This window comes from Balaenoptera musculus, chromosome 9 (assembly GCF_009873245.2).
Source record: "Balaenoptera musculus isolate JJ_BM4_2016_0621 chromosome 9, mBalMus1.pri.v3, whole genome shotgun sequence".
NCBI classification, from domain to species: Eukaryota; Metazoa; Chordata; class Mammalia; order Artiodactyla; family Balaenopteridae; genus Balaenoptera; species Balaenoptera musculus.
The window spans coordinates 77,342,786-77,367,955 of NC_045793.1; the positions used below are offsets into that span (position 1 = coordinate 77,342,786).

At 37.2% G+C, this 25,170-nt stretch overlaps 1 protein-coding gene across 6 annotated transcripts in view; it reads right to left on the minus strand.

The window, feature by feature from the left end:
- Positions 1-25,170, minus strand: part of RUNDC3B (RUN domain containing 3B) — a 155,736-nt gene that overhangs the window by 10,127 nt on the left and 120,439 nt on the right. For 2 of the 6 annotated variants that reach the window (XM_036864393.1, XM_036864394.1), the window contains 2 exons: positions 15,556-15,702; positions 7,934-8,052 (listed from right to left, as the gene is read on the minus strand). In XM_036864393.1, coding sequence (XP_036720288.1) covers positions 7,934-8,052; positions 15,556-15,702 — 266 coding nt within the window. Of the gene's footprint in view, positions 1-7,933; positions 8,053-15,551; positions 15,703-25,170 lie in introns of those variants that run through there. The other 4 variants (XM_036864395.1, XM_036864396.1, XM_036864398.1 and 1 more) reach the window with 3 other exon arrangements.

The window sequence follows — 25,170 nt, forward strand, 5'->3', positions numbered from 1 at the left end:
GGAAGATCCCACATGCCGCAGAGCAACTGGGCCCGTGAGCCACAGCTACTGAACCTGTGCGTCTGGAGCCTGTGCTCCGCAACAAGAGAGGCCACGATAGTGAGAGGCCCGCGCACCGCGATGAAGAGTGGCCCCCACTTGCCGCAACTAGAGAAAGCCCTCGCACAGAAACGAAGACCCAACACAGCCATAAATAAATAAATAAATAAATAAATAATAAAAATTAAAAAAAAAAAAAAGACAAACAATGCAATCTTCAAATGGTCAACGGATCTGAGTAGACATTTCTCTGAAGGTGATATACAAATGGCCAATAAGCCCATGAAAAGATGTTCAACATTATTATTCATTAGGGCAATGCAAATCAAAACCATGGAATTCCACTTCACACCTACCAGGATGGCTATATTAAAAGACAAACAATAATAAGTGTTGCTGTGGGTATAGAGAAACAAACCCTAATTGCTGGTGGGATTATAAAATGGTACGTACCATTACTTCAAAAAACAGTTTGGCAGTTCCTCAAAAGGTTAAACATATGATCCAGCCAATTCAGTTCCTAGTTATATACCCAAGAGAAATAAAACTATAGTTCACACAAAAACTTGTATATGAATGTTCATAGCAGCAGTATTCATTAAAGCCCAAAAATGGAAACAATCCAAATGTCCAGCTGATGAATGGACAAATTGTGGTATATCCATGCAATGGAATGTTATCTGGCCGTAAAAGGAAATGAAGCACTGATAAATGCTGCAACATGGAAGAACTGTGAAAATACTATGCTAAGTCAAAGAAGCCAGACCAAAAAAAAAGCTATACATTGTATGATTTCATTTTATGAAATGTCCAGAATAGACAAATCCAAAGAGACAGAAAGTAGATTAGTAGTTACCCAAGGGGAGGGGAAGGGAGGAATTGGGACTGAATGCTAATAGGTACAACAGGGTTTCTTTACTGGCAATGTTCTGGAATTAGACAGTGGTGATGGACACACAACACTGTGAATATGCTAAACACCACTGAATTGTACACTTTAAACTGGTGAATTTAAAAAAAAAATTTATTTTATAAAATGGTGAATTTTATGTTGTGAGAATTATAATAAAACAGTTTTTTAAAAGTCTAAAAGATCTTTTAAGATAAACAAAAGTGCTACAGGATATGGAGACAATGCGTTATAGTTTAATTGTTGGCATATTCCTTCCTCCCCGCCCCCCCTTCTTTTTTTTTTGGTGGTACATAAAATGAGTGTATCTTAAAACCTAAGGCATCTGATTAGATTTGATGAAATATGGTAGCTGCTAGTAGTTTCTAGCATAATACTTGTCACATAAGAAGGGCTTAATACATGCTTCGTGAGAAAAATGATAACTTCTCACCCTTCCTATCAACAATTATGGTGCATTTTAACTTACAAAATTTTTCGAATTTCTTTTAATAATCAGTAGGCATATAGAATTGCTTTTTGTTTTATACCTTTTTTACTATACCATTCATTAAAATATAGCCTTGAGGAATGTAAGGGACTATATAAAGGCATAAAAGGTTTTTCTGCTTGAACCAAGTTTTAGGGTACAAGGATAAATTTCTTTTTTTCAAGTAGTAAGTATCAAATCTCTATTTCTTAAGACTCGTCATACGGAGATGTTAATAACACTTTTAACTAAAAATGCGTAAAATATGTAAAAGTAACAATCATTTACAGTTCTAGCATTAAATTAACCACTTCGAACAATACATGTAATGTATTTGACTTCCAGTGTTTGTTTTTAGAAGGGAAAACACATCTATTATGTTTGTAAAAATGACATGTTCATTATAAAAATTTAATCAGTGCAGCAAAGCACAAAAGAAGTTTTAATTAATTTACCATCCAGCTTACATTCAAACAGAAAAGTAGGTATACATAATATAAAATTGGGATGATGTCATGAATGTCTTTTAATTTAAAAGTTTCATTTTATTTTTACTGGAATGCAATATAAAAAAAGGCCAGGAAAAGAAATGCTGAACTTCCAATAAAATTTTTTTCCTCAAGAGTTAATATTTTTTGAAAGAGTAACCTATGTTGCGAGAGCATGAAAAAATGTAGTTTTACCCATCAAGTTTGAGTGTATCAATTTTAGAATTATCTATTGAACTCTTAAAACTCAACAGTTAAAAAAAAAGTAATTCAACTAGAGAACAGGTTAAAGACACGAAGAGATATTTCACCAGACGATACAGATGGCAAATAAACACGTGAAAAGATGATGAACATCATCTGACATCAGGGAAATGCAAATTAAAACCATGGTGAAATATTACTGCATACCTATCACAATGGTTAAAATAAAAAATTGTGACAACACCTAAAGATGGCAAGGATGTGGAGAAACTGAATCACTCATATATTGCTGGTGGGAATGCAAAATGGTACAGTCACTCTGAAAAATATTTTGGCAGGTTCTTAAAAACCTAAACATGCAACTACCACACAACCTAGCAACAGTACTCCTAGGTATTTATCCCAGAGAAATGAAGACTTAAGTTCACACAAAAACCTATAAACAAATGTTCATAGCAGCTTAGTCCCTTTGGGCTGCTATAACAGAAATATCATAAATTGGGGGGCTTATAAACAATAGAAATTTACTTCTCACGGTTCTGGAGACTGGGAAATCCAAGATCAAGGTGCTTGCAGATTCACTGTCTGGTGATGGTCCATTTCCTGGTTCACAGACAGCAGTCTTCTCACTGTGTCCTAACATGGCTGAAGGGGTAAAGGAGCTCTCTGGGGCCTCTTTTTAAGGGCACTAATCCCATTCATGATGCCTCCACCCTCATACCTAATCACCACCCAAAGCCCACATTCTAATACTATCATACTAGAGATTTGATTTCAACATATGATCTAGGGGGACACAAACATTCAGTCAATAGTTGCAGCTTTACAGCCCTCAAATGTAAACCAACCCAAATGTTCCTCAGTGACTGGTTCAGAAACAAAACAAAAATGATATAGTACATCCATACCATGGAATATTCTTAGCAATAAAAAAGGAATGAATATACACATAACAACTTGGAACGATCTCAGGGGAATTATGCTGAGTAAAAAAATCCAATCCAAACAGTCCATATACTATCTGACTTATTCAGCATTCTTCGTAATTTCATTATATAATATTCTTCATAATTTCGTGACAGAATTACAGTAACAGGAAACAGATTAGTGCTTGCCATGGGTTAGGGAAGGGGCAGAGATAGGGCAAGGCTGGGAAGGAGGTGGGTATGGTTATAAAAAGGCAGTCCAAGGTATCCTTGTAGTGATGGAACTGTCCATGTCTTGACTATGGTGGGGTATACATGGACCTACACATGTGGTAAAACTACACAGAACTAAAAATATACACACTACTGAGTACATGTAAATCTGTGTGAAATCAGTGGATTGTACTGTCAGTTCCATGGATGTGATACTGTTCTACAGTTTTGTAAGATGTTGCCCCTGAGGCAAACTGGGTGAAGGGTACATGGATCTCTCTGTATTATTTATTAAAACTGCATGTGAGGGCTTCCCTGGTGGCGCAGTGGTTGAGAGTCTGCCTGCTAATGCAGGGGACACGGGTTCGAGCCCTGGTCTGGGAAGATCCCACATGCCGCGGAGCGACTAGGCCCGTGAGCCACAATTACTGAGCCTGCGCGTCTAGAGCCTGTGCTCCGCAACAAGAAAGGCCGCGATAGTGAGAGGCCCGCGCACCGCGATGAAGAGTGGCCCCCGCTCACCGCAACTAGAGAAAGCCCTCGCACAGAAACGAAGACCCAACACAGCCATAAGTAAATTAAAAAAAAAAAAAAAAAAATACGTAAAAAAAAAAACTGCATGTGAATCTATAATTATCTCAAAATAAAAAGTTAAATTTTAAAAAGGAGGTAGCTAGAGAAATTCCTTAAAGTGATAATCGGGGAAAAGTACAGAATGTGAACAAATACTAAGTGGGCAGAATAACCTTGTGCATACATAGTTGTACTACTTAAGTATATATCTTCAAGGTAAATTTCTAGAGGACTTCCCTGGTGGTGCAGTGGTTAAGAATCCACCTGCCAATGTAGGGGGCACAGGTTCGATCCCTGGTCCGGGAAGATCCCACATGCCACGGAGCAACTAAGCCCGTGCGCCACAACTACTGAGCCCGCGCGCCACAACTACTGAAGCCCGTGCGCCTAGAGCCCATGCTCCACAGCAAGAGAAGCCACTGCAATGAGAAGCCCGAGCACCGCAACGAAGAGTAGCCCCCGCTCAATGCAACTAGAGAGAGCGCGCGACAGCAACGAAGACCCAACGCAGCAAAAAAAAAAAAGTGGTGAGAGTGGGCATCCTTGCCTTGTTCCTGATCTTAGAGGAAATGCTTTCAGCTTTTCACCCTGAGTATGATGTTAGCTGCGGGTTTGTCATATATGGCCTTTATTATGTTGAGGTATGTTACCACTATGCCTGCTTTCTGGAGAGTTTTTGTTATAAATGGATATTGAATTTTATTAAAAAAATTCTTCTGTATCTATTGAGATTATCATTTGGTTTTTATTCTTCATTTTGTTAACGTGGTGTATCATATTGATTGATTTGTGGATACTGAAAAATCCTTGCTTCCCTGGTATAAATCCAACTTGATCATGGTGTATGATCCTTTTAATGGATTGTTGGATTTGGTTTGCTAGTATTTTGTTGAGGATTTTTGCAACTATGTTCATCAGGGATATGGGCCTGTAATTTTCCTTTTTTGTGATATCTTTGTCTGGTTTTGGTAGCAGGATGATGCTGGCCTCATAGAATAAGTTCAAAAGTGTTCCTTCCTCTGCAGTTTTCTGGAATAGTTTCAGAAGGATAGGTGTTAACTCTTCTCTAAATGTTTGGTACAACTCACCTGTGAATCCATCTGGTCCTGGACTTTTGTTTGTTGGGAGTTTTTAAATTACTGATTCAGTTTCATTACTGGTAATTCATCTATTTTCTATTTCTTCCTGGTTCAGTCTTGGCAGATTGTACATTTAGGAATTTGTCCATTTTTTCTTGGTCATCCGTTTTACTGGCATACAGTTGTTCATACTAATCTATTATGATCCTTTGTATTTCTGTGATGTCAGTTGTAACTTCTTTTTCAGTTCTGATTTTTACTGATTTGGGCCTCTTCCTTTTTTTCTTGATGAGTCTGACTGAAGGTGTATCAGTTTTGTTTATCTTTTTGAAGAACCAGCTTGAATTCTTAAAGCCAGTACTTTATATACATATATACATATATATATATATATATATATATATATATATATATATATATATATATATATATATACTTTATTTTTTAGGGTAGTTAGGTTCACACTGAGCATGAAGGTACAGAGAGCTTTCATATACCTCTTACCCCCGCACATGCATAGTCTCCCCTGTTATTAACACCCCCACTAGAGTGTACATTTGTTACAATGGATGAACCTACATGAACACAAAATTATCACCCAGAATCCCTATTAGGGTTCACTCTTAATGTTGTATGTTCTATGAGCTGTACAAATGTATAATGACATGTATCCCCCATTTTAGTATCATACAGAGCCATTTCATGGCCCTAAAAATTCTGTATGTTCCACCCATTCATCCCTCCCTCCTCCTCCATACATTTGTTTATTCTAAACAAATTTTATTATTTTTGGCCATGACACGCGGCATGCAGGATCTTAGTTCCCCGACCAGGGATCGAACCTGTGCCTCCTGCAGTGGAAGCGCGGAGTCTAAACCAATGGACTGCCACAGGGAAGTCCCACATTTGTTTTTATAGTATAAAAATATTCATTATTAATCTTGTCTTATTGATATTAAAATGCATATAATTAGAAATTAGATTAAAATCCTAAATAAATGTATTTTTATATGAAAAGTCATCACAAAGAAATCCACTCAGAGTATGGATTAGTTTTTTAAAATATACATATTCTAAATAATGACAATCAGTTTACTCTCTCCCATTTACATTAGTGCCACTAAGACACTCTAATATGCTATTTTTATTATCCACATAATCAAGAAAAAGATTCATCTGTAGTCAATATACACTATTTACTAAGCTAGTAAAACAGATTAAGGCCGTTTGAGAACATTTCAACAAACATCTTAAAGGAAGCAGAATTCATCTTATCACAATTTTCCCATTGCCTGAGACTTCTGGTTAACTGAATTTTTACTTTATACTACCTGTTACTTGTTCCTCATATTCTATGATAGTTATTCATTATATACTTATTCCATCAACAGATATTTAACAGTTGTCTATTATGTGTCAGACTCTAATAATATGCCGGCCAAAATATGGATAAGATACCCTACCCTCATGAAGCTTCTATTTTAGTGGGGAGTTACAGACAAGACTCATAATATAATGTATGGCAATATGGTAAGGTGCCTGGGATGGGGTGGACATTGACATGGGTGGTTAATTAAGGTGTGGCGGCCAATGAAAACTACTTTAAAGAGCTGATATTTGTACAGAGACCTGATAAAGAAGTTACCATGCAAAGACCTTAAGAAAGTAGTTTCAGGGCAGTGGGAAAAGCAAGTGTAAAGATAGCTGAGGCAGAAACCAGCTTGGAAGAACAGTTTGGAGGTCAGTTTGCTGCGGTGTAGAGAACAAACAAAAGGATGGTATGATATGAGGCAGAAGCTGGTAAGGACAAGATTATGATGGAAGCCATCCAAGATAAGCAGTTTGGATTTTATTCTGATTGTCACTGAGAGCGACTGGAGAATTTTAAGGGGGGCGTACAGTAGATTCTGATTTATGTTTTCAAAGATCACTGTTCACTACATGGAGAATGGACTGAGGAGGCAGGAATGAGAGACGAAAGCAGTCCATCCCAGAGGCTTGATCCAGGTGGCCCAGACTAGAGTTGTAGTAATGGAGATGATGAATCAATGTATACAGCATGTGTTGTATGGGAGGCTGACAGGACTTGCTAATAAACTGACTTGCAGTTATAAGGGGAAAGAGTAGTGTCTAAGATAATGCCTATGGTGGTCATTTATTGCAATGGAGAAGACAGAGAAGAAAAGGAGGCATAGAGGAATACAGGTTCCTCTGAGGTAAGGAACTGTCTGTCTTTCCCTAGCCCTCACACACACCAGCAGGTGTGCAACTGGGAAGAAGGAGAGGTAAAATATGTGAGCATCAGATCATATCAGCACCAGTTGTCCAATCCAAAGTGCTAGAGTAACAGATCTAGCCTATACTGGGGGAGAGGGGGGGACGGGAAGAAAAGGTTTTGAACCAGCTATTTTATTGAAGTTTAAAAATGAATAGACTGTGTCTTAGAAACTGAAATGTGATCATATAATTGAAAGTGGCCTGAAAACTTATGAAATTGGATCAATATGTTGTTCTGGAAGATGCAACCCAATGGAAAGAGGGGTGGTTAGAACACAGCTGAAAGCAGTAACAGGAAAAAAAACTCTTTTATGTTTGTTCCCCAAGTTTTTCAGAATACTCAGAAAATGAAGTACCAGAAGTGACTCAAGAATGAGGAAATGATCAGTTGGATCAAAAGCTGCTGAGAAGTTTAAAAGAATGAAGACAGAGGACCGATGTCAGCACTACTGCAGTGGTTGATCACCTTGGTAAAAGTCATTTTAATAAGTGGTAGAGACACAAAAGCCCAACTGGAGTGGGTAAAAAATACTGGAAGTGAGGAAATAAAGGTAACAATTACAGAATATCTTTCGAGAAGGTTAGCTACAAACACATGAGAAAAAAACAAGACCAGACTATTTTTCATCATAATGGCAGCTTAATTCCTAGCATGCTTCACAGAAATGTCACTATTATTCTTTAGCAATCCTCTGCAACCAAAATATGTATAGTTCAGGAAAAAGTAATTTTCAAATAGATATTTTTTTTCTTACCTTCACTGATTAAATTTAATGTGTCTTGTTTTCCATCTCCTTGTGACTGACCTGGATCCAATGAAGTCTGAGAAAGGCTAACTTCAGCTGACAACTGGTCAAGACTTTGACAACTTTTTCTGTAAAACAAGGGTGAAATACTACTTTACCTTCTTCCCACAATAAAGAATTTCTAGAGATATTCTTTAATGGTTTTCTCCAACTTATTGAGTTTCTGGTTAATTTCTCCCCAATTTCCCCCCTAAACTGTCTTTATCATGGCGGCAATAGAATCTCCGTTATCCTTTTCCCTCCACCCTCTTTGGAGGTCTGTTTAATCCACTAAAAAAGGAAAAGGGAAACAACTTGTCAAACAAATTGAATTCCTTACACCAATTTTTGATGATCAAGTTAGCTAAGAAATAGGGGCTTCTGGTCATTATCAATTGTCAAAGGTGCAGAAAATCTTACATCTCTCCTAATACAGAAACAAAACTGACATAACTTAGTGATGATTGTGTATCTCCTAAGCACAGTGCGTTGATACCGTTACAGATGGTTATTACATAAAAATAATAACAAATTATTGTTATCAATTCCTGTAACTCAGAAGTTTAAAAAATGTTGGGTAGTAAAATATCTGTTTGTGTTAATACACCATCAAGATAATTAACCTCCTTCCATCATCTATTTATAACTGTGAGCTCATTTTCTAGTAAACAAATTCACTAGAAATAAATTATAATAGATGAAAAATTCAGCTATAAATGGAAAGTTAATAAATATTTATGTTTAAATGTTAATGAATGTTTATGTGCAAATGTTTAAACCTTCCTCATATTTGATTTGTCAACATAAAACCAACTCAAGAGGTATATGCAGCTTTGGTGTTACTGACATTTCAAGTACGTGAACAAAATTCATTTTTATTTCTAAATATAAATGATCCAGGAAAGGGAATACGTTTTTCAGGTTCAAAATTTATTTCCCAAGGTAGCCAAACCCTATCTAATTTCCTAGAAATGTTATATAGTCTATGATAATGTTATAGGAAACATATATCTATTACATAGCTATTCTCTATTCATACACATAAGAGTAGACTTACAAATTTATCAGGTGTATGTATATTAAGGGGGATATATACAGCAGGCATCTATTTGTTTTCTCCTCTAAGAAATGAGGTGAAGGATGAGGTGATGGAATAGCCTTCCCAGCTTACAATGCGAGCAGCATTCTCACTTTATAACATGATTTTTTAAATGTTGAGTATAAAAGTTCTTAATTATAATTTTAAGTAGCAGGAAAGTCTACTGTAGGAAACTTCTGATAATTATAATAGATAACACGTATATAAGCTATACAACATGTAACAAAAAAATGATACCCGATATTTATATAGCACTTACCAAATGCTAGGCACTGTTCTACATATATTATATACATTAACTTATTTAATCCTCACGACTACCAGAAGAGGTTGGAATTATTATTATCCCCACTTTACAGCAGAAGAAACTGGGCACAAGAGATGAGATTTGAACTTGGTAGCCTAGCTCTAATTCTATCCCCTTAACTACTATGCTATCTCCTCTCTAGTGTAAGAAGAAAAGATTTGTCTTCCTATTTTATTAGAAACCCTTCTTAAAGAATAGCCTTGTTTGCTGAGATAGACCATGTAAACTATACTATATTTAATCAAATCACTGAAAATTTCACTTGATTTCCAGTAAAATCTTATTTCTTTAGCTATAGCAGAAATCAGGAACAGAGGAATTTAATAAAGGAAGTTATAAATAAGTTTCTTTTCCAAATTATTTTTCTGTGCCTAATAGGTAGAAGACTTGCTTTTAAAAATGAAGGGCTTAAGATGAGTTTCTGACACTGATATTTCACTATAGGAAACTTGTTAATATTAATATTATTAAATTTAAAAATTTATGCATAGAAGTATTTACAAACAAAATACCCAGAAGCAAAAAAGACTCTGGTGAGTAAGGACTGAGAACTTGACAGCACACATTTACAGACTCTCAAGGACTCACCCACTGAGGGAGGAAAGCATGTGAAAGCATCCTATGATAATGGCAACACAAAATGAGCTTTCTGTGTGACCTACTGAAGTACCTTTTAGAATACCACACTTCTAAACCCAAAGTGATTTAGGGACCTTTCTAGCCTTTAGTGAATAAACTCTGAGTTTATTGGCTTTATTTACTTAACCAAATGTCAATGAATATAAAAATAAAATTTGGTAGACAATGATGTTCTGATGTTCTGAAGCAAAAATAAAAATTCCAAGCCCAAACTAAGCACATTATTCATAAGATATTAACAATCGTACCATACAATATCTTCCTTGCATGAAACTATTTCCCACCACCTGGTAGGAATCTAGTTCAGCTGCTTTCAGTAATGACAAAGAATGGCTTTGGTCTCCTCATTTTTTTTACCATATTTCCAATGCGACCGGCAGCTCCATCTGATAAATGTTTTGTTGTCATGGAGCAAACTATCTGCCTATGGGAGTTCTGTCTTTAAAAAGTCATCACTAAGTCCTATCTTAGAATTCTAGACTCACTAAAAACACACTGCAAGATTTAAGTGTAACCCACCAGATATGTCAAACCAGTTAACGGTCTGTTCCTATTTCTCAGAGTATAATTTCTTTTTTTTTAATGTGTTGCTGGGGGTTGATACAGTTTTTAAAATTTTTATTTTATTTATTTTTTTATACAGCAGGTTCTTATTAGTTATCGATTTTATACGTATTAGTGTGTATATGTCAATCCCAATCTCCCAGTTCATCACACCACCACCACCAGCCCTCTTACCCGCCTTGGTGTCCATACATTTGTTCTCTACATCTATGTCTCTGTTTCTCACAGAGTATAATTTTTTAAACGGCAAGAGCTTAATCAAAATAAGAACCCAAGACAGTAAGAGTCATGCATTCTGACTATATAGAAGTTTGCAGTTTAATCTATGCCATTACATTGTTAAATATAATTTAAATTAAACTTGTAGGAATTGTCATGAGCACTTGGGACATGATAAAATCCACTGCATTCAATATCTTACTATATAAGCATTTTAAAACCACTCAAATTCAGGACTTCCCTGGTGGTCCAGCGGTTAAGACTCCGCGCTTCCACTGCAGGGGGCACGGGTTTGATCCCTGGTCGGGGAACTAAGGTCCCACAAGCCATGCGTTGTGGCAAAAAATAAAAAAATAAAATAAAATAAAATAAAATCACTCAAATTCAGACTTATATACATAGAACTGGGTACCAAATAAAGGCAAATTAAAAGGAAACTGAGCAACAGGGCTGAATTCAATTATAAGTAAATTCTTCTACAATCTTATACTTTATATCAATGCAGATGCAATGATATGGATAATCTACATTACTTATTCGCCCATTAGACATACTGAGGTCAATGATAATTCACATTATCTGATAGTCATTGGGCAACAGAGAGAGAGAAGAAGAAACTATCCACATGTAGAAAAGAAAAACAAATACATGTGAATTGTATACACAGAGGCACAGGACTGTGCGTGGAAACAGAAATATACCATTCTTTTTATTCTTGGTTTGATTTTCGTAGAAGTATGTTTAAGGAACAAACTAAGCATTGGCTATAGCAAAACATCTATAAAGTCTTAATTTACTACACAATGGAAGGATGCAAGGGAGCTTGAAAGAGGATATATGTGAGTCAGGTCAATGCAAAACTTATTTGTAAGAGATTTCTACAGCCTCAGTGCTTTAGGGAGTCCTACTCTAAAAAGACTGGAAAGACACACAAGGGAAGGAGAACCTCTAATACACCTGAAGTGATTACATCTGATGCATCGGAGTCATTAAGAAAAGTAGGCCTAAATGATAGATCCTAAAGGGCATATAAAGGCTCATAATTCTTAATAATTTTGTGAATGATAGCCAAATTGGGAGACAATGATAAATTTAGAAGACTAAAAAAAGCTTAAGTAGAAAATATAAATATGGTGACAATGAATCTCATCTTTTGGGATGGGGATGATGGGTTAGGCAATAATCTAACAAGGCTATATAACGGATAATCTAACAAGATTATATAACAAATATCTAACAAGCTCATGTGGCCTAGACTTTACATAAAAAGATACATATTAAAACAGAACTTATTGGAGACAAAAAAGAATCAATTGCTCTATGTGTGTTTGGGAGTGTGCTTTACATATTTATTTATTGTTGAGCTTTTACAGTGAGCCTATAATGTTATAATATCAAACATGATATTCCTATGTTTGAAATAAAGGAAAAGATATAATAAAATCCATCATAACTAATCTTGCCAGGTCTAAGTAATCAAGAAATAAACTGGAGATGATATTTTTAAAGTTTTATAAACAGTATAGTAAATGGAAATAAATTTAAGATCTATTGTGAAAGGGATCCTTCCATGACCAGGGGACCATAGCCAAGTTATCTGGCTCATTTTAAGAAATGTCAACAAATCCATGAAATTCATTAAATCAAACAGTGCACTCTCTTTCTTCTCAAAGCCAACTGGGCGAATAAATTTCCAGAGCCCCCAGAGAAATAACTATAGACATCCCATATTCTTAGCAGAAAATTATAATGACTCATTACAGGGCCAGTTTCTTTCTCCATATTATCAAGAGAGCTAGTACTCCTTATTAAAGAGGCTTTGGCTACCTCCTCCATAATGTGCAGTCTCTCATAAACATGTGTTGGACTTATTTAAGATATTGGTCAAATGAAGAGGAATTAGTTATCAAGTCAGTTCGAGAGCTCTGGCTTATATTATAAATTTGAAGACAGCAAAAATTGGATCCTGATGAAAAGCTATGATTTGTTTCAAACATGATTTATACAGCACTACTCTGTTCTGAAAATCCGAAGTCTCCATTTTTACATGAAAAAGTTGGTATTACGTATTTTGAATAATTGGGGATTTGCTGGTCATTTTAATTTTATATAGGGTTTTACAAGCTAAGAAAGTAGAGCTTGGGATGTTGGGTGAGTGTATATTCTCCAAACACGAAAGATACAAGGTTATGTGAGAGTATAAACAAAAAAGATTATATAGGCTATAAATAAATAAAGATTTACCAGGAAATGATTAGGTGCCAGGCAATTTATTACCTCATATGACTCTTACAATTCTGTTTAAATAGGCATCACTCTCCAGTATTACATGTGCAGAAACAGAAGGTAAGACAAGGAAGTGAGACTTCCCTGGTGGCGCAATGGTTAAGAATCGCCTGCCAATGCAGGAGACACGGGTTCAAGCCCTGGAGTCCAGGTTCGAGTCCAGGAAGATCCCACATGCCGCGGAGCAGCTAAGCCCGTGCGCCACAACTACTGAGCCTGCGCTCTAGAGCCCACGAGCCACAACTATGGAGCCCACGTGCCACAACTACTGAAGCCCGCGCACCTAGAGCCCGTGCCCCGCAACAAGAGAAGCCACTGCAATGAGAAGCCCGCGCACCGCAACGAAGAGTAGACCCTGCTCGCTGCAACTAGAGAAAGCCCGCATGCAGCAAAGAAGACCCAACACAGTCAAAAATAAATAAATAAATTTATTAAGAAAAAAAAAAGAGAGAGGAAGTGATGCTTAGTGTTACACAGCAAGGAAGCAGCAGAGATACTTTTAAGTCCTGACTTTAAACTGTAAGTCCAGGGATCTCAGAACTACCCCCTCGTGCGTACTTTTTGTTCAGGGATATCAGTTTGGCAATAGGGCCACAGAAAAGCAATACCAACATCTGAGGCCAGGCTAGATTAAAGGATGATGCTGGGAAGGAAAGGGTGCCTCTTCTTAAACTAAGGAAGCAACTGAGTCAAGAGGTATAAAATCTAGATCCATTCTAAACACACAAACAGGCAGTTTCACTGCATTCTTTTCTGAGACTGCAATAACTTTTGTTGCTGCTACAATATTTTGTAAAAAAGTCACTATTACTGCATGCAAAGGCAATCTGGAAATAAATCTTCCACTTAGATGTCCTTATTGGTTCCTCAATAGGTAGCTCTATGGGCAGGCAGTGGTACATACATGTCTTTTGGCTAAAATATTTTACCTCCCACTGTCTAAAGTAACCATGTAGGTATTGCAATAAAAAGGCATAGTTATTAGTCTTTTAACTTGTCAGGATATAATATTATAATATTTTTGCAGTTAAAAAAGCTGGAGTATTATATGTTATACATAGATAAGTCTACCAAGTATTGCTATAAATTCAGTTTTTCAATTATAAATCAGAAATACAAATAAACTAATATTCTTCCATTCATTCAATATGTCACAGAAAGATAAAATTATATACTAGCATAATGAGATATATTCCAGTTATTTATGACTTTCTTAAGGATGTAAGGGGAATTCAGTTCCAATCCATGAAAGGCCCAGTCAACACCTTGAATCATACTAAGTGTGGTGCAGGAGATGCTGAAGAGAGTTCTGTCCATTCATTCTGTAAATAACTGGCTCATGTTCCCCTACTTATCTCTAACAATCAGTGAAACAAACATGAAAGCCTCTAGCAATTTTTTTTAAACAATGAAAGGTAAAATTTGAGTTCTACCTCTGATTAATGAAAAAAAAATCACACAGTAAAGCAGGCAGAAATTATGTCTATGCTAAAACATTCCTTGTAGAAACAGTCTGGCTACTAATTACCTAGTGAAAGGCACCCTATGAAGCATGGAAAGAAGTGTGTTGCTCTACCAGTGAAATTTAAAGCAAGGGCTCTAAAAGAAAAGCGGAGAGAAAAACAGAGAGAGAAAAAGAGGGAGAAGAGAAGAGAGGGAAGGAGAGGAAGGAGGGACAAAAGAAGAAAGGGAGGAAGGGAAGGGAAAGAACAGAAGGAGTTGTAGGGAGAGCAGGGAAAATAATTAGAAAATTAGCTGAAGACAAATAGGAAAATAAAGATATTGAAAAAAATCATCATGATGGGAAATGGCTAAAAGCCAAAAGAAGGTAATACAAGTTACAAGTTCCAAAATGAAGACTACCTAAAGAAAGAGATCCTAAAATTTTGCTGCTCTCTCAACACTGGGAAACAATGAAGAAACGAAATTGTCCTGAACATTGGGACAAGGAAATAGGAGAAGGATCTTGTGGCCTATAGGTGGAGTGATTATATCTTCAATATTCCCACAAAATTAGATTTACTGAAAATGAACAAAAGTCTTTCAGACCCATCAAGAACAAGTAAATTTCTTTCTACCCTTTCATGAGATGGAATTTTATGTTTTATAACAAGCATGAAAATTAATCCTAACGCAAACACCAAAGCTACAATTAAAAAATAGATGGCTCATAAAATACACGCTCACAGATTTAACTGAAGGACTGCCTGAAGGTTAACTAGAGAAGAAGTAGGTAGCTGGTGTAATATCGCATAAGGATTTCTCAAATTTTTTTACTTCTCCAGGGTGCCTTGGCTTCATAACATTACCACAGTCACTGCCTTAATCTAACCTTACTAAGCCACAATAGTCTTAAATCCTACTTTTGCTCTAAGCTAATAACGAATTCAGAAAGAAGAATGAGAAACCAAAGTGGATAGCCATGTGTTTGGTACAACTAAGTTCGTAATTAGTTGGAAAAAAAAGTATCACACTTACTCATACCACTGTTTATTGTGTTTTCGGTAAAGCAACGTATCCAAGGCAACAGCATTGACATCCAGAGCTCCTGGGGAAGGCCACTGGTTGGTGAGATGGGCAGTTAACTCTTGTCTTGATCTTAAATCATTATTCTTTAGCACAGTCCTGTGAATATTAAGATGGTGAGTGCTTTTGTCTTCACTGTTCTGCAATGGCACAGGAACCTAATGGTATCAACTTAGGCCCCCAAATTCACCTTTTTAAAATGGTATGTTAACAGAATGTGAACAGAACTACAGGAAGACTAGTTGGGGCTATGACTGTTTCATCTCCTGCAATATGTGTTTTTCATTCTTTCTCTACTGGCTACAATAAATCACTACCTGTGAAATTCAGACTTCCTATCTTTTCCCCAGAGATATTACTAAAGGACTAAGGGACTCAAGCTGCATTTTACATCTTAACTAAAAAACAATGGTGATATCTTAGAGTTACAGGTGATCAGACGTCAGTTAAAATATAAATGAGAGTAAAGAGTCTACGTGTATGATTCTCTAGCTTCAAAATTCACAATCTGTTGAAGTAATTTAACTCAGTGAACAAAGACAATTAAAATGAATAAAAATAAAACTAATACAGAAAAATATAAAATAAAAAAATCCATTGTTTTTGTTCCATTGTAATTGTTTTTGATAAGAGTGACTACTAATAAATCTTCATGAAAATAATTATATCAATGACAATTACATTGAACAATATAATCTACTGGAAATATTTCAACTACAGAACGAAGCCATTATAACAACTCATGGTTTACTTTCATTTTTGTAGAGCTGTCACTCGTCAATAACAACTTGCAAAAGAACTAGTTTTCTGCCAAGATTTCAATTTCACAAACCAACTGTCACAAGACTAATTCAACATCTGAACTGGTAGTTCATTTAAAAGCATAATTCTGTTTGGAAAGCTCTTATTCTACCTCTATAATGCCTTAAAATACCACCTAGGCAACCTGCATTCTCAAACAGGAGTCCATGACTTTAGTGTTCCAAGGTTCTGACCCACCAGCTCAAAAGCAGGAAGTAAAACGTGCCTGCCACTAACTTTCAGAGACCATAGTCTCGTTGTGGGTGGCAGAGAGTCAGTGGTGCGCTAGCAAGACGCTCCTACACTGGAGAAAATCAGCCTGCACAACACCTCTGGCTATTAACCATGATTCTAATGGAATAATCCCATTTTTTTTATGTCTCTAGCAAGCTCCATACAAATATTTATTATTTTATAGAATATCTGTGTGCATTTAAAAATATTTGCTCCACTATGTCCATAAAGAAACATTATCTGATGTCAACACTAGATTCTCTCTTACAATGGAATACTAGAAGTGAAATAGGCAGAAATCAGTGAGAATGTCTCCCGTTAAGATATTCCTTCAGGCTAGGTCCAACGATTTCATTTCACTAGAAAAGGAATGAAAAAAATTTAAAAGACTTTTAAGGTACTTTAACATCGGTTTTTATGAAAACAGTGAAGAGTGATTAGAAAACTTCTAAGATTGACAGAAAAATCGTATAAAGCAGAAATGGGGATTACTGGCCAGAGAATCTATTATAATAAACTACCATTATTTTGGGTTCTCTTACTAGATTTCTCTCTTTCACATATTCCCTCTTTAGGGTTCCCAGTGAATGTCTCTGGAGAACTCAATTCCAATGTCATAACTGGCCTACAGGAAATATTCACAGCAAAACAGAAGAAAGGCAAATGTGCATCTGAGGAAACGACATTGGTAGAACTCAATGATAAGTAAATCAACAATCTCCACTTCAGAATATATTCTTTCTGGAAAGTGAAAACCTTACACCATATAAAATGGAAAAAGGAACTGAAGTTTCACAAAAGTTTTTACACACTATTTGCCTGTGGAGAATTTTTGCCCTATGACGAACTAAGGTATTGCCTTTTTCTATGGGAAGTTGCCTGGTCCTCTGAAACAGGAGATAAGAAATCTCAGCGTATTGAATAGGTCTAGTTTTCATCCATGCCACATCTGTGTTCCACCATTTGTGAGGAATGTGGACACAGTAAATCCTGGCACTTGCGTTGCTACTATGAAAAGGAAAGCTTCCTGGAGGATCCTGTGTAAGGAAGGCCCTTTCTCTCACCACTCCAGTACACTAGGGGGCAGGCAAGTGAATTAAGTTAGGCTGAAAACCCCATCCCTGAATTCTGAATCTTGACCTGAGTCCATTTAGAGTAATAAATAGACGAAGCAGTTTATTTGTTCTAGCAGTGAGGTCCTGACCAAAATGTACCAGCAAAGAGATATTCCTGATGTTCCTACTTCCCAACCCTCTGAAGTAGCTCAGCCAACCTCTCTCCAGGCCTACTTTCCCAGTATCTTATCCATTCCATGAGTTACTGATATAAATCTAATGAATTCCATTTGTGCTTTAAGAGTTGATTGCAACTGCTTGCAATCAAAGAATCCCATTACTTACCTTAGAACAAGCAAAACGTACCAAGTTAACTTCAAGACCTACTCAACGGTAATCCAACTGATGTTAATATACGAAGAATGAGGAAGTTTCTCCTCATTTGGCCAAGCTTAAGAATAGGTTCATCTTAAATTACTCAACAATTACTGTTATTTCATAGTGCAAAATTAAAGGTGAAACTATGTGATAATTAGCATTTAACTAATTAAAACTCTAACCAACGCTAACACTACTGAGCTAATCTAAAGACTAAATCATTCCACATGAGATAGATACTACTTGTCACTTACATCTATAAGTCAATTTAACATTCTCTCATTAAGGTAATAATTCTACAGAAAAATACACTAAGGGGAAATTGTTTAATTTACTAAGAAAGTAGAAATCATATATGTATTCCAGCTAATTTTAAGAACTTTCCTGTAGTATCTACCTCTAAACTGGGAGACAGTCAGCTATTTTCTCTTTAGATTCTCAGTAGGAATTATTTAGGAATTTGGCCACGCACACACATACACACACACACACACACACACACATACACAAACATAATTCAATCTTTTCCTCCCCAGCTTTACTGAGGTATAATTGACAATTTAAAATTTATACATTTTTTTTTTTTTTTTTTTTTTAGAAGTTATCTTTTTTTTTTTTTTTTTTTTTTTTAATTTATTTATTTATTTATTTATTTTTGGCTGTGTTGGGTCTTCGTTTCTGTGCCAGGGCTTTCTCTAGATGCGGCGAGCGGGGGCCACTCTTCATCGCGGTGCGCGGGCCTCTCACTATCGCAGCCTCTCTTGTTGCAGAGCATAGGCTCCAGACGCGCAGGCTCAGTAATTGTGGTTCACGGGCCCAGTTGTTCTGCGGCATGTGGGATCTTCCCAGACCAGGGCTCGAACCCGTGTCCCCTGCATTGGCAGGCGGATTCTCAACCACTGCACCACCAGGGAAGCCCAAAATTTATACATTTAAAGTGTACAACTTGATGATTTGATATACAATGTGAAATAATAACCACACTCAAGCTAATTGACACATCCAACACCTCACAGTTTACCTCTTTTTTGTGTGATGAGAACACTTAAGATCTACCCTCTCAGAAAATTTCAAGTATACGATATTGTTAACTATAGTCACATTGTTATACATTAGATCTTTCTAATAAATCAGAATTTATTCATCTTGCGTAACTGAAACTTTGTACTCCTGAACCATATCTCCCCAACTTCCCCTCTCTCCAGGCCCTAGTAACAATCATTCTATTCTGTTTCTGTGAATTTGACTATTTCAGAGTCCACATATAAGTGGGATCGTGCAGTATTTGTCTTTCTGCATCTAGTCTATTTCACTTAGCATAATGTCATCCATGTTGTCATGAATGGCAGGATTTCCTTCATTTTTAAGGCTGAATTATCATCCATTGTGCCTCTATGTGTGTATACAGACACAGGGTCTTTATATATATATCACATATTCTTCATCCATTCATCCATGGACACATGGACACTGAAGTTACCTCTACCTCTCAGCTACTGTTAATAATGCTGAAATTAACACAATAATGCAGATATCTCTTCAAGGTTCTGAAACAGAGTAGGACCCTGAGGGGTCCTCCTGGGTACAAAAGGCTTTCCGTGTCCCCAGTTGCTTGTTTGTAGAAAAAGGCTTTGTCTCCTAGGCCTTCCCTGAGTCCCAAAGAAGAGATTCAAGCAGTTGTTAATTAGGGAAGTGAGGGAATGCAGAAACAAAGGAAAAGCAGTCAAGAAACAAGAGCTCAGTGATAAAACAGTCTGAATTCCTCCTCGAGGCATATACAAAACAATCTGACACATATCTTTGAGCTGTTCTGTAGGAACTAAGACCCCCCCACCCCCCCCCCCCACCTAGGTGGAGGACGGTGACTACAGGCTGGGCACAAGCACTGGACCCCAGACTGGTTGGAACAAGAAGGTTGATGATTAAGATTCCTGAAACACCACCCTGTGACCTTACCACTAACCAATCAGAAGAAAGTCAAGTCCCCTGCAACCCTTATCCCAAATGTTGCCTTTAAAAACGTTATGCCCTAGCCAGCTAGTAAGATGGATCTGAGACAAACCTTTGTCTCCCATCTTTTCAGCACACTTTTCGATCAATAAACCTTTCTCTGCTCCAAACTCCAACTTTTCAGTTTGTCTGGCCTCACTGTGCATGGGGCACATGAACTTGGGTTTGACAACAATCCTAATTTCCCTTCCTTTGGATACTCAGAAGTGGGATTGATGGATCATACGATAGTTCTATTAATTTTCTGAGGAACCTCCATACTGTTTTCCAAAGTGGCTGCACCAATTTACATTCTCACAACATTGTCCAAGGATTCCCTTCTTTCTACATCCTTGCCAACACTTATCATCTACTGTCTTTCTGATAACAGAAATTCTCACAGGTGTGAGGTAATATCTCATTGCGATTGTAATTTGCATTTCCCTGATGATTAGCAAAGTTGAGCATCTTTCCATGTACCTGTTGGTCATCTGTATGTCTTCTTTGGAGAAATGTCTATTCAAGTCTTTTGCTCATTTTTTAATTGGTTTGTTTGTTTGTTCCTATTGAGTTATACGAGTTCCTTACATATTTTGGATATTAACTCTGTAAGGGAGCAATGTTTGCCACCCCAAAATACATCTTTTCAGCATAAGAATTAATTTAAGATGATTGTTTTTAAGAAAAAGAAGACTCAGAAGTCTTTCTTTTTACCATCCCCTTAGCTACCTAAAGAATTTAGATAATGGGTCTGTTCCAGGAATAGAGCTATCACCAAAGACACCTGCAAAGAATATGGGCTAGGTGTGGTAAGGGAGAGATCAGGGTCTACTCTGCGTCCCACTATCTCTGCATGGTCAAGCAAACATTTGTTTACCAAACATTTACTTTCTCATCTCCATGTAAATTTCATCCCTCCACTCTGAAGTCCCAAACCACTACTTCCAACATCCTACCCTCTTTTGTCTTTAGCTGAAGATGGTATTTAAGGTGAGGGTTTCAGCCAGAGTACCCTAGCTTCAAAAACGAGATCTTACATTCTTTTGAGCCCTCAGTATTACATTCATTATTTTAATGAAAGACAAAAAGATGAAATTTCCACAGTTTGGTCTCTTTCCTTCCTTTCAGAGATTAGGCTCAAGTCTACTGCTACTTACAAGCTCTTTTAAAAGATGTAGAATACCATACTCTATATTTTGATAGCAGTGCTTAGTCAATTCAAATCTATCAACATTATTCTGTTCACTTATTTGATTCTTTATCTTGTGTCTCCAAACTTGAGGGTTATCCTCTCTCCCTCACTTTGCTCCTTTCCCACTTACCTCAGATGCTGTGCTGATGCTCATGATGAAGTTTCACTTTCAGCCTCTAGATATACATAAGGCATATAGCCCTTGGCACTTAGCATTTAATATCTGTGACTCCACGTATTCCTAAGTAATCCCAAAGGTCCATGACATGAGGCAATTTTTAATTTTGATAAGTCAATACATTTGAAGCCGACGGCTACAAGGCAAGTTCTGAGAGTGAGTCTAGCAAATGCCCAACACCCCTGCTGCACACCTTTGTTACTTCCCACTTATTATTTATTTCCTGATGTACTGTAATTCTCAGGATATAGTCCGGTACTATTTGTGACAGGGCACACTGAGAAAAATCTTAGGCTACAATCTTCATGAAAATAAAGGATCTAATATAGCATGACTACAGGAGTGCAAAATTTCATGCTAATGAGCATAATATTGAGAATAATAATGAGAATAATGAGAATGAGGTCGAGAGCACTGAAGTTCCAGAAAGGGAAAGCCACCAAACACCAGGTGTTGATACACGCCACCCCTCACTCTCCTAGGAACACAGGCTAAGAGAGTGACCGCCTCCCAGCCTCTCTTGACGACCTTGGAAGAGGAACAGGACCACCACTCAGGCACGATCTGTTTACTGTCGGTGTTGGTGGCTGCCATCCACTCGGTGTGAACTCTGTGAGGGCAGGGACTTTGTTTTATTCACTCCTGAATCACCGGCACCTAAAACAGGGCCTGGCTCTTCATGGCATTCTCAATATTTATTTCTCAAATGAATGAATAAATGCCAGAGAAGTTACAAAAGCAATTTAGCACCAAAAGAAATAATGAGAGTTACTTTTTGTTTTTTTTTTTGGCTGCGCCGCACAGCACGTGGGATCTTAGTTCCCTGACCAGGGATCAAAATTGTGTCCCCTACAGTGGAAGCATGGAGTCTTAACCATTGGACCACCAGGGAAGTCCCTACTCTTCTTCATTTAAAGTTTACCAGAATTGGAAAATGCTTATATAGCTTGTGAATATCCTAATTTCTTCATAATTTTAATATAAAAATTTCTTTGGGACTTCCCTGGTGGTCCAGTGGTTAAGAATCCACCTTCCAATGCAGGGGATGCTGGTTCAATCCCTGGCTGGGAACTAAGATCCCACATGCCTCAACTAGAGAAGCCCAAGCGCTGCAACTAGAGAAGCCTGCACGCCGCAACGAAGACCCAACGCAGCCAAATAAATATTTAAAAAAAATAAATCTTTATGTGTTTTGTTTTTTGTTAATTTTAGACACAGCCATAGGATAAAGACTCACTTTGTATCACTTTACAATTGTTTCCCTTCAAATAAAACATTTTGAAAGAAGAAGCCTAAAAAGGAGCCAGATATCCAAAAATTTTAAATTATTTACCTATGAAGTATTCTTGCCCAAAAAGTTAACCCCAAATCTAACAAAGTCTCTTAAATGCTTTTCAACCTTGTTTATACTTTAAAAAAAACTGAAGTATAGTTGATTTACAATATTATACTAGTTTCAAGTATATAGCATAGTTATTCGATATTTTATGAATTATATACTCCACTTAAAATTATTATAAAATATTGACTATATTCCCTGTGCTATAAATTACATCCTTGTACCTTATTTATTTTATCCTGGTTGTACTTTAGACCTTAACTTGAGAGTATCTTTTGAAAAGAAAGAAACAGTAATGAGTAATTTATTTTTCTAATTTTTAAAAAATTTATTTATTTTATTTATTTATTTTTGACTGTGTTGGGTCTTTGTTGCTGCGCACAGGCTTTCTCTAGTTGTGGCAAGCCGGGGCTACTCTTCCTTGCGGTGCGTGGGCTTCTCATTGCAGTGGCCTCTCTTGTTGCAGAGCACGGGCCCTAGGCACGCGGGCTTCAGTAGTTGTGGCATATGGGCTTCAGTAGTTGTGGCTCGCGGGCTCTAGAGCACAGGCTCGGTAGTTGTGGCACATGGGCTTAGTTGCTCCGTGGCATGTGGGATCTTCCCGGACCAGGGCTCGAACCCGTGTCCCCTGCATTGGCAGGCGGATTCTTAACCACTGTGCTACCAGGGAAGCCCTAATGGGTAATTTAGAACCTCGAAAAACACTCAAATGCCTCTTTTTCTTTCTTTCTTTTTTTGGCTGTGCTGTGTGGCTTGTGGCATCTTAGTTCCCCGGCCAGAGACTGAACCCAGGCCCCCAGCACAGAGTCCTAACCACTGGATCGCCAGGGAATTCCCTCAAATGCTTCCTTTTCCCTCTCATTTTAAAATATAAGATAAACCCTGGCTCCTTAGGGGAATGGCTGATTCCAGGACAGGAAATATACAAGATGAGCCTGGGATATCTTGTACCAGAAAGCAAGAAAATTAGCAAAGACAAATGTGTCATGTCAGAAGGACACAGGAATGAATATAAAAGCATTTCCATTAGTCAAAGATAGGACAATTTGAGCATCAAAAAGAAAAATAAATTTATGGGACAGAAATACCCTGAATATAGGCATTTCTGCTATAATGCAGAAACAAAACAAAACAGTGTTCTGCAATTACACACTGAAAATAGCTGGCCTTATGGGGATAACAGGGTTAGGAGCTGACAACTCAAAGTCTTTTCAACCTTCCAACTAGAACACTAAGAAAAACTGTGACAAACCTAATAAAACTTCAAACCCAATTTAAAATATTTGTTAAATTCCTATTAATTAAAGAAATATTGCAATAACTTTACAACGACAACAGCTTTAACAACAACAAAAAAGTAAAAGCCATTTGATGGAAGAGGGTGCAAGGAAGGGTCAAGGCTGCTGAGGCTGAGGCTTGCCATGGGGGCAAGGACAGCTACAGAACAAGCACCTCCAAGTTCTAGCTCAACTGAGCTAGAGGAAAGCATGGTGAGAGAGTATTATATACAGTGCGAGAGTGCCATCTGTTGGTGGCCTGCAGTATTTGCCTGTATTAGTGTATTTTGCATTCTGCTAGTGTTATATTTATTTATTTACTTATTTATTTAGGCTGCGCCAGGTCTTAGTTGTGGCGTGCGGGATCTTTAGTTGCAGCGTGCGGGCTTCTTAATTGTGGCATGTGGACTCTTAGTTGCAGCATGCATGTGGGATCTAGCTCCCTGACCAGGGATCGGACCCAGGCCCGCTGCATTGGGAGCTTGGAGTCTTACCCACCAGGTAAGTCCCTGCTGGTGTTGTTTTTTGAGAAATGTTAACCTCTAGGAAAAAACCAATTATAAATCAAGGCGATTTCTTTGCTATACTGACATCATCCCCTTATTTATGAACCTTGTATGAGCTAATTCACACTATAGAAGAGATTATATATAACAAGTTCATAATCTCAAAAGAGAGAAAGCAAAGCAAAATCTTCATTTCATTAGTAGCTAAGTAGGACATCAGCATCTTACTGTGAAAATTAATAATATCCTATAAGAACTGTCATGGTAACCACCAAATAGCCCTGATAGGGAAAAGTTCTTTATAGATGATTCTAGCCTTTAAGCATGGAGGGAATAACAATTAGGAAATCACCATTTTACAAATCCTAATGAATCAATTGCTCCAAGTAATGCTCATCCATGGTCAAGCCATTAGATGAAAGGCTGATGAGAACTTACATAAAGGAGAAATAAGGCTGTAACCACCTAAATCCACTGTCCTATCTTAAGATCAATAAAAGTGGGACAACTTGTGTGCTTCCCAGTATGAAGTACTGAGCACTACCTATAAAATATTCTTGTCATAAAGTTAAACTCAAATTTAGCCCAGCACCTCAGAGCAGTGGTTTTCAATGCTGA